General features: G+C 38.1%; 3 protein-coding genes across 3 annotated transcripts; 2 read left to right on the top strand and 1 right to left on the bottom strand.

Annotated features, from left to right (window-relative positions):
- The first annotated feature begins 31 nt into the window (after window positions 1–31).
- Window positions 32–4736, top strand: LOC137724497 (ATP-dependent RNA helicase HAS1-like). The gene is made up of 12 exons (XM_088694393.1): window positions 32–492; window positions 674–859; window positions 1268–1453; window positions 1787–1870; window positions 2113–2154; window positions 2366–2434; window positions 2591–2890; window positions 3027–3065; window positions 3678–3782; window positions 3964–4032; window positions 4124–4249; window positions 4358–4736. Exons 1-12 carry the CDS (start codon window positions 148–150, stop codon window positions 4538–4540), a joined length of 1734 nt encoding a protein of 577 aa, XP_088550519.1. The 5' UTR covers window positions 32–147; the 3' UTR covers window positions 4541–4736.
- Window positions 4737–9930: 5194 nt separating this feature from the next.
- LOC148696782 (uncharacterized) lies at window positions 9931–12032 on the top strand. Its single transcript, XM_088693266.1, has 2 exons — window positions 9931–10664; window positions 11751–12032. The coding sequence occupies exon 1, from the start codon at window positions 9954–9956 to the stop codon at window positions 10659–10661; it is 708 nt and encodes a 235-aa protein (XP_088549392.1). The 5' UTR covers window positions 9931–9953; the 3' UTR covers window positions 10662–10664; window positions 11751–12032.
- Window positions 12033–14838: 2806 nt separating this feature from the next.
- LOC148696781 (uncharacterized protein At4g13200, chloroplastic-like) lies at window positions 14839–15626 on the bottom strand. The gene is made up of 2 exons (XM_088693367.1): window positions 15471–15626; window positions 14839–15084 (listed from the first exon to the last, which is right to left on the bottom strand). The coding sequence occupies exons 1-2, from the start codon at window positions 15624–15626 to the stop codon at window positions 14839–14841; spliced, it is 402 nt and encodes a 133-aa protein (XP_088549493.1).
- Between the last annotated feature and the right edge of the window lie 45 nt (window positions 15627–15671).

Genomic DNA, 15671 nt, shown 5'->3' with positions numbered 1-15671 from the left:
ATTTAATTGAGTTGGCTTGGCCCTCACTCAATCATAGTCAAAACCCCAGACTTCCCCGTGGATGGTAGTCAAAAGCCTAAACCTCCGCTTGCTAGTACAATCCAGACCGGAAACCCTAAATTGCCAAATTCTATAGAACCAGTGGCCATGGAAGGCGCAATGCTTGCTCGGAGGAACAACCGGAAGAGAAAGAGAGCGAAGAAACTGTCGGAATCGACTGGTACGATTGAAGAATCAGAGCCTCAAAACCGTAAGGAGGACCAAGAAGAAGAAGACAAAGGGGAAGATGAGAAGACGAAGAGAATGAAGGTAGAGGAAACAGCGGGAAAAGAGGAAAACGAAGGCGTAGAAGCAGCGAAGGAGGAGAAGAAGACGAAGGTTAAGAGAGGTGGAGGGTCTGGGATTATGACCAGAGAGTCTTTTGGATCACTGAATTTGTCTTCCAACACTTTTAAGGCCGTTCAAGATATGAAATTTCAGCACATGACTCAGGTAAAAAGTTAAATTCTGGGGTCGAATTCAATGATTTTATTAGCTCCTGATTCATTCATGGATTGACGTTGCCATGCTTCTAATATAAAGGCTATTTTAGGGTAGAATTTGTGTAACTTAGTGTATATTTTTCGGGCGAAATTGGCTTAACGCAATTTACAAGTAAATTCAACTGCTGCAGATTCAAGCCAGAACAATCCCACCACTATTGATCGGAAAAGATATACTGGGAGCTGCAAGGACAGGATCTGGGAAAACTCTTTCTTTTCTAGTACCAGCTGTGGAGTTGCTATATCACACAAAGTTTACTCCTCGTAATGGAACTGCTGTTGTTGTCATTTTCCCTACACGGGAACTTGCGATTCAGGTGAAACAAACTCTGGTACATTCCTTCTTTGTTATTGGTTTGATATGTTACAGGGGTCGGTCTTATTTCACTGGCTCCAATTGAACATAAAGGCCTGCCTGTATTTGAGTGATAATGCCATTCTGCAGAGCAGTTTTGTAAAATTGGCTTGTTAATGGAGTTCCTCTATATTAGTGGGCTGAAATATGGCTTGGTATTCATATTTGCATGATATGAAAGTTAACATGCTCAATAATTTAAGAAATTCACTTCTTAGAAAGAAGTTCGAAAACGGAAATGTTTATGTAAAATTTTATGCTTCACAAAACCAAGGAAATTGTGCTTTATTAGTCGATGTGCTGTCGCATTATGAGGTTTACAATAAATCATCTTGATTCTTCCCTGAATATTTTCCTCTCAATAATTCAGACCCACGCTGTGGCAGAGCACCTCCTCAAGTATCACTCACAGACTGTCGACTTGGTTATTGGTGGTGCAAATCGGAGAAGAGAAGCAGAAAGTCTTATAAAAGGAGTAAATCTATTGGTTGCAACCCCTGGCCGACTTCTTGACCATCTCCAGAATACCAAGGGATTTCTATATAAGAACTTGAAGGTTCCTCACATCTCTTCTATGGAAATATTGTTGTAGTCTATCAAAATTATTTGTATCTGGTTATTTTGTATAGTGGGGCTAATTTCTACCGATGGATTTCTCATTGAAAGATGATTCTACGCACTATATTCTTAACTCTCTAATATTCTGCAACGGTTAATAATCCCGTTACCGAAATTTCTGACCCTTTTCTCAATTTTGGTTGTTGTGATAGATATAAAATTTAGCCTCTTGGTCTGGTTGGACTAAACATGTTTTATCGAGATGTAAGTTTGTATCCCGACATCATAGCAATTGACCATCCTTGGTTTCGTTGTTCTATTGGACTTGCAGTGCCTCGTCATTGATGAAGCTGACAGGATTTTGGAAGATAACTTTGAAGAAGAAATGCGACAGATTATTAAACGACTACCCCAGGTCACTATTTGATTCAGCATTCTAACTTGTGTTACAAATACTCAAGGCTGAACAATAGATGCATCCAGCTCGCAACATATTCTTATTTTCTTTTATTAGATGAATATCAGAATGTGTTGTAGTGTGTATGATTATATTCAGCATTCAGCCTCGATGCGTTATTTTTGTTGTTTTAGTTGCAATTCAAAATGGATTTTACGTTGTTATTCCCTTGACTTATTCAGTTGCTATTGGATGTGCAGGAAAGGCAGACAGCTTTATTTTCAGCCACCCAAACGAAGAAGGTTTGTGCGTTATATTCATGTCCTTATCTTATAATAGTCAATCTCTTGCTTTCTGCATTATGTTTGTCTCTTTTAGCATGAATTAATAGGCGGCACATTGTTCAGTTGTTCATTTACTTTTCTTGCATCGAGTTTACTTGTGTGTGTGTGTGTGCCCATATGCTACATGAATTGCCTTGTTCTGATAATACTTTTCCCGTTAAACCTGTAGGTTGAAGATCTTGCTAGATTGTCACTGAAAGATCCTATTTTGATTGATGTGGATGAAGGGAGGACTAAGGTAGGAATCCAGATGGTTTCATGTATTCTTTTAGTAATTTTCTTGTGTTAATATCTGTCATGCATTTAAATCTACTTATATGTATTTAATACTTTCTTTGTTTATTTTGCTATAGCTCTAAATCTCTAAAGTCTAACAAGATTATGTGCACTGTAGGTCACTAATGAAGGGCTAAAACAAGGCTATGTTATTGTGCCCAGCGATAAGAGATTTATTCTCCTATATACTTTTCTGAAGACCACTCGTTCTAAGAAAGTGATGGTCTTCTTCTCTTCTTGTAACTCAGTTAAATTCCACTCTGAACTTCTTAAATACATTAATGTGGAGTGCTTTGATATCCATGGAAAGCAAAAGCAACAGAAGAGGACAAAAACTTTCTTCGACTTCTGCAAAGCAGAGAAAGGAATCTTACTTTGTACTGATGTTGCAGCTCGTGGGCTGGATATTCCTGCCGTGGTATGTTTCCTTCAATTGTTATGTCTTGTTTGAACTTCATGCTATGCCAATAAGATTCTGTTCTATCACATTACCAATACTGCAACAAACAGTTGTTCACGGTAAATCTTATTCTTCTTTTTTCGTTTGCTTGTAGGACTTGATTGTGCAGTTTGATCCTCCGGATGATCCAAAGGTGCCCAAATTTTCTCTACTAATGTATTTTAATTAATTTTTGTATCGAGTAATTTTTCTTTATCCATTATTAATTCAGGATAAGAATCCAATTTCCAATTGGAGTTGATTTCCCAATGAACCACGGTTTAATATACTTGGTTATCAGGTTCTAGGACTAGATTTTGTAATATGCCTTTCTCGTGGCTGTTTAAAGAGCTTTGCTGGTTTACAAGCATAAGTAAGCAAAGAGAGAATTCAGACTTCCACTATTAAGATGGTGAATGGGAATACCATCCAGAGAGAGGAGTGAGAGGAACTCAAGGAGTTAAAGTGACATAATATCGGAGGGCAAAGTGTCTGAAAGATGAGAAAAGATATATGAGTGTTTCCATATTTCTTGTTCTTTATGGCTCATCGAGTCTTAAATCTAGAGGCTTGATAAGATAATTGGTTGTACCCATTATCGATATTGTGAAGATTTGTGTTTGTGCCTTGTGGACATACATAGGCATATAAGCAAACCATGATAGTTCATGTTCTTTGTTTTCTTGCGTATTTTGTTGGGCTTCCTGAGTTCATTTGTTTTTCCCATTCGTAAACGATTTCACAACTATGGGATATCTTTGTGCAGGAATATATCCACCGTGTTGGTCGAACAGCTCGAGGAGAAGGTGGAAAAGGAAAGGCATTCCTTTTCCTCATTCCTGAAGAGATGCAGTTTATTCGCTATTTGATGGTATGATTTAGTCAAGAATAAGAAACAAACGGAAGCAACCAAATCTTAAAATGCCATGCTTTTCAGAAGGGTGTCCGTTTAAAGCAAACTTGATTGAATATATGGCCTTAAGCTTTTATTTAGGTTGCTACGCTTCGGTGCTTGTTATCCATTTCAATTCCTTATGTTATTATGTGTTCAGGATGAAAAAGTCCCCGTTGAAGAACATAAATACAAGGAGAGTATGCTGAAAAATGTGCAGTCGCAACTGGTAATGTTCTGTTGTTCAATCGTAAATCGTAATGTACTACTATACAATAACTGTTTCCAAGGAACCTTATGTGTTGCTTTGTTTGATGCAGGTGGAGATGGTTCAGCGCAACGATTATCTCCGCAAATCAGCAAAAGAGGCATATAAATCTTATCTATTAGCGTATAATTCACACTCTATGAAGGACATCTTTAACGTCCAACGACTTGATATGCAGGTACTCAACTTTTTCTTTCTTGACTGATGTTGCAGAGGAAATTAATATTTATCTTTTCATCTGAATTAATTGGCAAAGAGACCCTAACTGGAATTGGACTGTGTGCAGGCGGTTGCAGCTTCATTTTGCTTTCCGAGTCCCCCCAAGATGAGTCTGAACTTAAACAGCAACGCTTCAAAGTTCAGGAAGAAGATGGGCAAAGTAAGAGGAAGTCGAAACGGATTCAGCATGAGCAGTCCCTATGGAAGGCAAAAAGGTGGAGATGAAATTCGACAATTTGTAAGACATTAGGAGGGTCTTGAGCAAAAAGAAATAATCCACATTAACTTGTGTATCTAAAACTAAACTGGATGTGTTATAAGGTTAGGCCATCTCCAACCGAAAGGGCTAAACATAGCCCTCTCAAGAATTATGCCATTTCCAATTGAAGGGTTAATTTAAACTTGAAATTTATCGGTTAATTTAATTAAACATTAGATGTTTTCAATTCTAGCCATTGAATTTGAATTAATTATTACCACTGAGGAGATAGACTCCGAATAAGGGCTAAGTGGAGGGCTACATATGTCAGCCTAGTGCCCATTTGGCCAAATAATAGTCTGATGGGCTCCATAAAAATAAAACCCAATCATCGGTTGAATATGAGTTTTTTGACAAATCAGACTATTTATTTGCTTTGGATATTTAGCCGTCCCCATTGGAGAGGTCCTTATGCTCACTAATAGTGTGTCATAGCTCCTTAATTATAAAATTTATTTTACATTTTTATTATTATTATATATCTCTAATTATGTCTTTAATTTTTCAAAATAAATAAAAATTAAAAAATAAAAAAGATTTGTGGCGAGTGTTTTTATTAGAGCAATTCCAATGTGGAAGGGCTCCCTAGGGCAATTGATAATTGAATTCCCTTCAATGAACAGTAACTACCTTTAATGAATAATAATTACTTTTTGCATCTTCACGTCTACACTGAATTGCATCTCATTACCCGTAATCGGATCATGAGTAATTTCAAACCAGCTAGAACACAGCGCAACATCTTCAATAAGTGTCCAATTCGTACCTGCATCATTAGTCTTTTTTTTGGAAACAAAAGTATATAGAAATTTTGAGAGAAAGATTGGAATGTGGTTGCAAGTATTTGAAAAAACATGAAAGTGTGGTGTAAGGTGGAAGATAATGATAAGGTATTTATAGAAAAATAAAATTAATTTTTTTTAAAATTTTTTTTAAAAAATTTTGGATTATTATTATTTTTATTAACTTAATTAATTTCAATGGTTGAGATCGTGCCACGCCATCTAGCTGTTGGGGGAAGTTTTGATTTTTTTTTTACCGTTGGAAATGAACAGTCCAGAAAAATTACCGTTGAAATGCAACGGCCAAAAGGGTGCCACGTTGCGCCTAGCAACCAAAGAAGACAGCCGGTCAGTTGCGAACCCCATCGCCTGGTCAATGATGCGTCCCCACGCGCGCTTGCGTTGCATGCACCTTAGCAAATTTTTTTTAGAACGTGACTGACGTCATGCTAACGTTAGCCTTGCGTCACCCCCGCTCCAGGCGTTCGGGCCTTGGACCCTCGCATGTCCTCTGCCACGGGCCTCCCCTCAGCCCAATCGTCCGAATGGGCTGGAGCCTCTTCAGCAGGCAATTGGACACCAATTGGTGCTGGTCTCCTTAGATATACTACACGATGGACTTGCTCTTATAGGACTGAGGATTCTCTTCCCTGAATTTTCTCTCCCCTTGAAAAGATTTCCCACGTTGAGGATTTATGTCATGTAAGAAACGAGAATCCTTAAAGCCGAAAACGATGTTGTCTATTACCCAGAAAATAGAATAAAATTCGAAGGCCTTCCATGTCAAATAAGCCATGGCAGTGACTACAATATGTGTTATACACCATTATATCCACCTCTTATGAACAAATATTTCATAATCTAAACTATTGGTTTTCTTAATTATCATTTTAAACTTATGCCTCTAAAAAATTAATCAAATTGAAGATTGTTTAGTCATTTATATGCATGAACCAAAATTAATGATGATGTTGGTACCTAATAAAAATATTTATAATAACTATCTATTTATTTGATATATATAAATGACTGACCGTTAAGTAATATATAATACAATAGTTTACGATATTGATCGATATATTTATTTAATAACGACATTCTAAGAAAAGATATTTTAAATATCAGTCCGATCGTATAGAGAGAAATGCACCTACGATCATATATTTCGAGTCTGACTTCTGTAGAAAATTAAGACTTCATTTTTGATACTGTGATCACATTCTCTTATTTGAATGAAATTTAATTTGGAGGAAAGATACTAAATGACGACTACAAATTTAAACAATTTTGATTATTTGTAATGTAAAAATATGTCAATTGCAATGGGTGAATATATTTGATGGGTGTATTCCATGAAGTGGATGCAAATATTATTCATGTGTTAATATTTCGGTTGGTAAGCAACAAAGTTCTAACTTTTTTAATGTCGAAAGTATTATCAATCAATAAACACAAGTGTTAATACCACAATATGAGTGAGAAATATCTTCATCGTGGGTTAGTGTCCTAATTCTCTTGTCATACCTAAAGATTAAAATAAAATTTAAATTGTCACATAATATTACTGTTTAATGATGTTACTTATTTAAATAGGACATCTTATCGAATATCGAAAATCATTGTATCAAAAAAATTGAGTTCAAACATTTATTATAGCTGATACATTACATTGTATAAATTAGTGTAAATTACGTAAGTTTTATTTTTTTATTTTTAAATTTAATGAATGACAATATCTAGATTAAGGAGTACGGAAGTAGGTTAAGCCTTGCAATGTGCTTGCTATAATAATGCGTTTTAACTTTGTTTTTTGTAAGAATCGAATCTAAAACATGTCACTTGTAAAGAAAGAAAAATATCACTAAAATGTAGTACTAATTAGCAGTAGTGTTTAAAAAGGCAAAAAAGTCCAAGCATGAGATTTTAAGGCCGGGCCCACCCGTTGGTAAACACTACTAAAGTTTCGACCATCGCATTCGGATTTCGGGCTGTATCTGCTTAGGGTTAGAGCTCCTCTTCTTCTTGTTCCTCTGCGTCCAAGAAACCCTACAGTGCCAAATTCTGTAGAACCAGTCGTCTGCATGAAAGACACAATCCCTTACGCATCTCCCGAGGGCGAGGCGAGAAAGAGGAAGAGAGAGAAGAAGAAAACATCGGAACTGGCTGCTCGAAACCCTAAGAAGACCAAGACAATGAAGGTAAATTCCAGAGTGGCTAGTCTAGTAGTATTTATAGTTCCTGACTTATGCGACTTGCATGTATGCATCTCTAATCTTTGTGTTCACTATATCTATAGGTGACCAACGAAGGGCATGGGGTGGAAGTAGAACAAGGCTATTGTATTGTGCCTAGTGAGAAGAAATTTGTTCTCCTTTGTTCTTTTCTGATGGTGAATCGTTCAAAGAAAGGGATAGTGTTCTTCTCTTCTTGTAGCGTAGTCAGCTTCTACTCCAACCTTCTTCGATATGACAGTAATGTGGATTGCTTTGATCTTCATGGAAAGCAAACGCAGCAAAAGAAGACAAGTGTTTTTTCGACTTCTGCATAGCAGAGAAAGGGTTCTTACTTAGCACCGGTGAAGCAGCTGTGGGCTGGATTTTCCTGCCATGGTTTATCTCCTATCACTTTTGCAATTTACCTACCAAAATATGGAATTTTTGCTTCTCATAACAAATAAATTGCCGACATTAATTAGCAGTATCAGAATGCTCGTGCTAATCTTGTTTCTTTTGCTTTCTTATTTCTTTTACTTGTAGGACTGGATTGTGCAGTTTGATCCTCCGGACGAACCCGGTATCTAATATTCCTTCTTTAATTAATAGTATCAAGTATTCCTTGTTTGTTCTCTGAGTACATGTGTCTCATGGGATATCTGTTTGAAGGTATATGTCCGTAGGCTCTGTCAAGCTGCTCGAGGGGAAGGAAGAAAAGGAAAGGCATTTCTTTTCCTCATTCCTGAGGAGTCGAAATTTATTCACTACTTGATGGTATGATTCCCATATGCTTTTGAGAAGGGCGTTTGAGTGCAAAGCAAGCTTGATCGAATGTTTCGCTTTATTCTCCGTTTCAATTCCGCATTTCATTTTGCTTTCAGGCTGCAGATATCATTGTTCAACCATGGAGATTTGAGGTGAATAAGCTAAAAAATGTGCAGTTTAAACTGGTAATTTCCTGTTTTTGTTCAATTGTTGTCATGTTATTTTACAATAAATGGTTCTCACTTAGTATGAACCTCACATCGGAGAAAAAGAGACATTGCATTGCTTATAATGAGTAGTTGGGCTAATCCGTATATTGCCAATTAATTTTATAGTGAAATCTCAACTTTCTTCTCTTCTAAGGAACCTAATGTATGTTGCTTTGACTGATGCAGGAGAAGATGGTGGCTCGCAACTACACTCTTTGCAAGTCAGCTAAACACAGTACAGAAAGGAGGCGAGGCCAAGGAGGTATAAAACACCCTTACTACGACGAAAGTCGTAAAACGCTTCAGCCAAATTTTCCGACATGCCGGTAAGGCAGGGGAGCGTGATCAACAAATTTTGGCCAAAATATATTTGGCATTAATTACCCTGTTTTTTCCTACTACTGTGGCTGTAACTTGTATATTTTTAATGGTTTGTTGTTAAAAGCTCGTAGACGTCGGTTGTGCTACCAATCAAATTGTATTTCCAGATCCGTACGTAATTATGCTTTTACCGGGGTAATCCGAATTTCTTTCAGTGTAATTATTTTTTACCGTGGTATCCGAAGCTTGGTACTCTCATATTTCCCCTATCTAATCCTTTCTGCCGTCGTAAAGAGAAGAAATGGCTGTTTCTGTATGAAATTTCTTTGGGCCGCTTACCAAAGAAATTGAAAAACAGATCGGTTTGGCCCATTTGGGTAAAAGCCCAACAAAAGTGAAAGGCATACCGTTTCCACGAGTCAGTCACGTGGACAGACTTGCTGCCGTTTCCCCCCTTATTTAATGTCCGCAAGGCGCAGAGCTGTTCATGCTCTCTCTGCTCTTCCTTCACTCTCACAAAGTAACCAAACGAAACAGGTAATAAGAAAGTTTTCCATTCTCTCGTATTTTCTCGAGAAAATGTTGCCATTTTCTATCTCACACTTTTCCATATATATTCTTTCAATCGTTTTCATCATAATCTTCGTTGCCCAGTACGTAGGTCGATCGTGTAAGAAGAACGAAGCGAAAAATAGTGATCCAAGTGAGAAGGATATGGTTAAAACAATGCCACTTGTCAAGAGATTACAAAGGCTGTTATATCAGTTGGAATCTTGGTTGTCAGAGATATAGTTAGTTGGGATGAGGAGATGGTTAGTTGATATAAGGAGTTAGTTAAAAGGAAGATTACTTGCTCTGTAAGATTTGTATTGAAAACACCTATATAAGTAATGATTGTAAATCAATACAAATTAATGACGAAAAACCTTTACATCTGCAAATCTCTCTCAATATTTCTCTCTGTTCTGCTTCGATTCTGCTATCTTTACATGGTATCGGATCTCACAAAACAAAAAAATCCATATCTAATGATTCTTCTTCTGCGTCGTCGTCTTCTTCTTCTTCTTATTCTTCTTCTTCTTATCTCTCTCTCTCTTTTACAGATAACTGAAAAATGGTGAACGTGGACGAAGCCATGTTGATGATGAGAAGGCGCGTGGTTCGACGAAACTTCGGGCGAGGCGGCGGTCCGTTACCATTCCCCAACTTCTACTGGCTGAAGTACCGAGCATGCACTGTGAAGGATGTGCTCCGTATCAGGACTCCTCGGACGGGCTTCTCCGTTTTCCTCAAAGTTCCCGTCGGAGTTCCGAGGCGTATCCAGGCGATGATAAAAGAAGTGGCCGAGAGGAGGGCTTTTCAAGTGATCACCATACCCACCGAGCGTGCCGACTCCACTTACCACCGTCTCCGAGAGAACATGAGGAAGCAGACCAGAAAATACCAGGCTACTCCTTGGGGGAGGCGACTACTGTCCCTCCGCCGCTCCTCTGAAATTGCCAGAAACAGAGCATGGGTGGACAACATGTACTCCATACGACAAGTGATGGACGCGAGTGTCGATGAATATGACCAGCGGGATGTTTTTGCCAGTGTCCGATATGCAGAGATCCGAGCTGAAGACATTCCACCGGATGCTGAGAGGAGGGAACTAAAGGTGCGGGGCCCCGACGACCTGTACCGCTTTCGTCGAGGCTACCGGGACGCGCCGCCACCCAAGGTTTTTGTCGTGCCCAGAGACGTTAATAATGGTGTATACATTATGACGGGGTTCGTGGTGGATCGGTTTCTCCATGCCGGGTTGGCTCGTGCGGATCCATAGACTGTAAGTTTCTAATTACTGCTCACTCATTTGTCATATTTGTGGTTTTTTATTTTGATTTTCTGGGATCCATAGATGGATCGATCTCTGCATTTATTTTTTGATCCTCCGTAGAACAACTCGCGCGGAAATAATTTGCTGCCCTTGTTTAATATATGATAAACCTTTTTTTATTGTCGGAATATATGATAAACTACAAGCTCTTCATTAATTACACAGTACTCGTTCTGCATATGAAATTAATTGTGGAAAAAGGATTTTTTTTCGATTTAATTTTATTCTTCTACTAATTAAATTCAATGCATAAATTTCTATTTAATTATGTTGTAGCACTGCTTAATTTGTGTTTTCATTCAGTGACTTTGCCATAATCTTGGTAATTAATACTTGTGTTTGGTTATTTTCATGCTCAAATGAAATCATTTGCCGTGGAAAAGTATAAGATGTTCTTGTGGCTAGTGAATTTAGCACTATATCACTCTTTTTTTGTGTCTCCGTCTGAGATCGATGCATTTGTGAAAAATAAAAAATAAAAAATACACACACACGTAGGAATTATGTGTGAGAAACAAAAAATTTACTAAATAATAATTTGAAGCATTTTTCTCTTTTATACTATGACGAAAAAAAGAAAGGAATAAAATGCTAGGGAGCCTACATTCTGTACACATACTTGTATTGTGTATCCTACCATTATTAGAGAGAGTTTAAATGAGGTCTCAACCCTCTATATAATATGGGCATGGTTTCAATGTGGTCTCTAAAGGGGTCTTCATCTTCATTTAGACACAGGAAGTAGCTGTTGAACCCATTTTACATCGAATTTCAAGATCGTAACCGTGACATGTTTTAATTAGTCTTTGCACAACATGGAAATCTCTGAGCTTGTTAAATGTTTTAATTAGTCCATCCATATATTTATTTGAAGGGCCTTTTCCCCATGGTTTTCATTTACAAAATGGTTCATTTTGCAAATTAATTAGATATCACTCTGATTTGTTCAAAGTTACATTCGGAATCCTAAGAGCATTTCCAATGGACTTCCTAAATGAGCTTCACTAACACAGCAGTTGCTTCTTTTTGTTGCAGAATTGTAACGCAGTACTGCTAATAGCTGACATTGAAGAGTGAGAGACTGCTACTAGGGAATGATCGGGAAGCTATATTGCGCTTTTGGCTACCAAGTTTAGACTTTACTGGATATGTGTTTTTAGTACGTAATTGAACTCCTAGGTAATATTGCATGGGTTCCGTTATATTTCGTGCCCAAGAGATTTCTTCCTTATCCTAGTATATGTACTTGAACTACTAGCTGGTAGTTTTTGTGATGCATGCCCTAAAGATTTCTCTAATATTCGGTTGTTCGGTTTATGTTTCGTGCTCTAATTCTTTCATCTTTGTTTCTGCAAATTCAACGTTTTATTAGAAAAAATTGATCAAAGCCCTTTTGGCTTGCTTTGGAAAAAACTTTTAGGGATGGTGATGCTATTTGGATATCATTGTTGTCTACCACCTTGCAACCCACCTCACGAATACAAGTGAAACCCGCATACGTAGAGTTTATTTCTATTAGAGAGACGGGTTGTGAGGTCGTAAGACTATGATACAAATAACAATAGTCTTCAAATATTTGTATATATAACATATCTTCATATATCAAAGTATTAATTATGAAAACAAAAAACCTCTTCAAAAATTATTTTTTTAATGAAAAATCATTCAGAGTTTGAGATTGTTTAGTCATCCAAGTATATGAAATAAATTGTAATAAATAAAGTAGGGCTAGTTACTTTCACTCCAAGCAAACCCGAATAATGCACGGACACCACATGCATGCAACCTCCACACCACATTCATTTTTTTTCCTTCTCATCTCTTTCCCCCTCTCGCCACAAGAACCACAATGCATGGTCGATGGATGCAGAATCAGGAGATACCAAAAAACTTCACTGCGTCGGCCTCAGGATGTCAAGCTCTCTAAGCGTGCGCCTCATCGTCCTCCACCATGCATGGATTCCGCGTCACCACCGAAGCTTCCACCGCCCCAACTGATGACCTCCTAGTACCACTCCCCAACCCTCCATGATCAACTGATCATAGATCGGCCTCCCTCCAGGCTCCTACTGAGGTGTCCTACCTAATGAGTCCCCTAGCCAGTCATGGCTTTAAGTAAACAATCTATTCGTCGCATTAGTCAACCCGTTAACAAAGGTTGTATAAATTAAATTTACTACTCAATTTGCATTTCATTAGACTCATTACCTTGGAGTTCAAGGCGTTGGATGATTGAGGCAAATGCAATTAGCATTCATCAAGTCTATCCAAATCCCAATAAGGAAATTGAAATGTAACACAAAAAATGGTAGTAAGCTACGTACGGGAATTCCAATCCATTGACAATGACATATATAATAGATAATTAATTTTATTTCCGTATTTATAATTTGTAGGTGAATCGGTCACGCACAACAATTAGAGGTCAGATTAAATTAGGAATTATCTGGGTTGCCTAAATTCTTGAGGATCCACTCTGCCATCGCTACACTAATCTAATATATATTAATATTATCTACTTGAAACAAACAGAAACAAGAGCTCCAACATATCGAGCCAACCATCTAGTAATTCTAGAGTAAAGGAAATTTTGAAGCTTTGTCCAGAAAGACTTTTGGTGACTCTATACAAGCTCCCAAGTTTCAATTCGGTTGATCACTTTCTGCCGCAAGAATTGTGCTGCATGACTGGAACGAGGGTACGCAGTGACCTTTTTTCATTCGACAAGAACTCTGAAAAAAAAAAATTGTAAAGAAGGTAAATGCTGAAAAAGTTGATAATTGTTGCCAAACGTTCAATGTGTTTCAGGTAAAATTCCGTACTACACTATGCCCCCAGTTAGGAATCAAGACATCCTTCAGAGGCAAACATTGTTTCGCAGCTGGGTAAAGCGTTTAACATTGATGAAGTATACAATGCAGAATCTTCATTCATCGGAAGCCTCAAGTCTGTTAGTGATTTCCATCCTGTCGAAGTTCCTCCCAGTTGCCCGCTCAATTTTGATGAAGATATTGAAGAGGTTTGTGATCTGTGCTAACCATATCACTTATGACTCCTTTTCTGTTATTCAGTTTTTCGGTAGTCTGTGCATGCTGTTTACAGATACGTTCAATAGTCTTCTAGGAAGCCGACTGATTCACATTTGATTTTAAAATTTAGTGGACATTTATCAAATTCCGAATGTAATTTGATTTTACATTACCACGCACCAGGTTGATACGACAGCAGGACCATCAAGTCATGGTGATGGAAGTCCTGATATGGTTGACGGAGACGATGACCAGTCGATGGCATGTGAAGAAGACGATGGTGGCAAACCCAAGGAAAAGCTACTAGAACTATCAGGCAAAATGAGAAATTGTATACAGCTGAAGGTATTCTCAATCCTAAGCTAAAGAAAGCAGAAAGGAAGAAAAAGAAAAAGGCCAAGTCAGCCGCAGCCTCAGTCGACGCTATGGATGCTGACGGTGACTATGACTTTAAAGTGGATTACAAGAACAAGGGATCCGCTATGGATGTTAGTGATGGTCAACTTATAGGAAAGGTTCCGATGTCTGGTACTGGATTTGATGAACCGGAGAAATAGCCGGGACGATCAAATAGAACTGTATCATCAGAGGCGGTCCAAGGTGCACACCAAGTTCAGTCTTGATCTAGCCAATTTTTTTGTTCTTTTTAAGAGAAATATGTATGAATGCTAATGGTTTTCAGATTTTTGTACGGACAGGATTTATATCTGCCTAACAATACAAAAGCTTGATTATTTATCTGCGTATTTGACCTGGATTCGTCTTGCACGCTATACTAACAACAACAAAATCGTATCTCACTAAAGATCGTGACTTTCACTGTCACCCTCACTGAACCGAGTTGAATCTGAACTGCCATTCAGATCAAGTCTTACCATAATTGAATTACAGTTTCCCAACGGAGGACGTATAAGTAGCTAGCATCAGCATTTGTATATGCAATCCAAGTTTATGCCATTTTTCTATGGACTACAACAACTTATTATCGAGGTTATAACGAGTGATCTACACCAGATTAAGAACCAACTGTATTGGCTGGAAGGTGTAAGAAATGCTAATACATGAAGATGGATCTCAATCATCAATTGGCACTCCTAGACCCGTGTCCTCGTCACCTGGATCTTGTTCGTCCTTAGTTGTTGAGGGAGCTGGTTCAGACAATGAGATTGATTCACAGAAGTGACCAGAGTCGTGGCGTTTGTCGAAGATACTGCTGTAACGCCGTTGGTGGTTGTGACTGGTGTTATGGATTCTGTAGTTGATGTCACGGTTCCTTGTGCCTCCACGGCCTCGTGTGCTGCTTTCTCTTTGGCCTTTTTGGCTCTTTCCAGTACATCTTCCTGTGTATAATTGATAAATTAGCACTTCGACTAATATCCATTATCATCAATGCAGACTATGCAGTTGTTTTGATTCAATCCCTCACATCACTAGCAATATACAGTTCAAACCAAATCGAGAACCAGTAAGAGAACTTTGTACCGATGATCCCACGCTATTCACTATAATATGGTGTTGTCTACGCACAATGATCTGCCTTAAACTGAAGTGATTTAGAAATTATCTAAAACAGATTTCACTTTTAGCTTCAATCCATGAATTCTGGAAATGTTTTTTCGCTTACGGAAATGTTGACAGCAAATTTGTAAAGCAGAAAGTTAACAAAGAGGAAGAATTCATCAATGAACTGAACCCTAATAACTTGCTAACAACTTGAACTGCTCACCTGAAACTCCTCTACCAGCTTCTGCTGCTCAGCCTGCAGCCTACCAATCGTGCTCAAAAACTCGCCTACACCGGACTCAATGCGGCCGTTTATAGCTTCAGCTAGAGCTTTCCCCAAGAAAAAGGCGTCCAGAACGTTCCGGTCCACCCGGACCATGCGTGATCCATATAAACAAGTGCAGTCTACGCTAAATTTGTGCAA

Source organism: Pyrus communis, chromosome 5, assembly GCF_041283825.1.
Source record: "Pyrus communis isolate YQ-2024b chromosome 5, ASM4128382v1, whole genome shotgun sequence".
In the NCBI taxonomy this organism is placed as follows: Eukaryota; Viridiplantae; Streptophyta; class Magnoliopsida; order Rosales; family Rosaceae; genus Pyrus; species Pyrus communis.
Note: the sequence above shows the minus strand (reverse complement) of the source record. Positions and strands in the feature narration are given on the sequence as shown.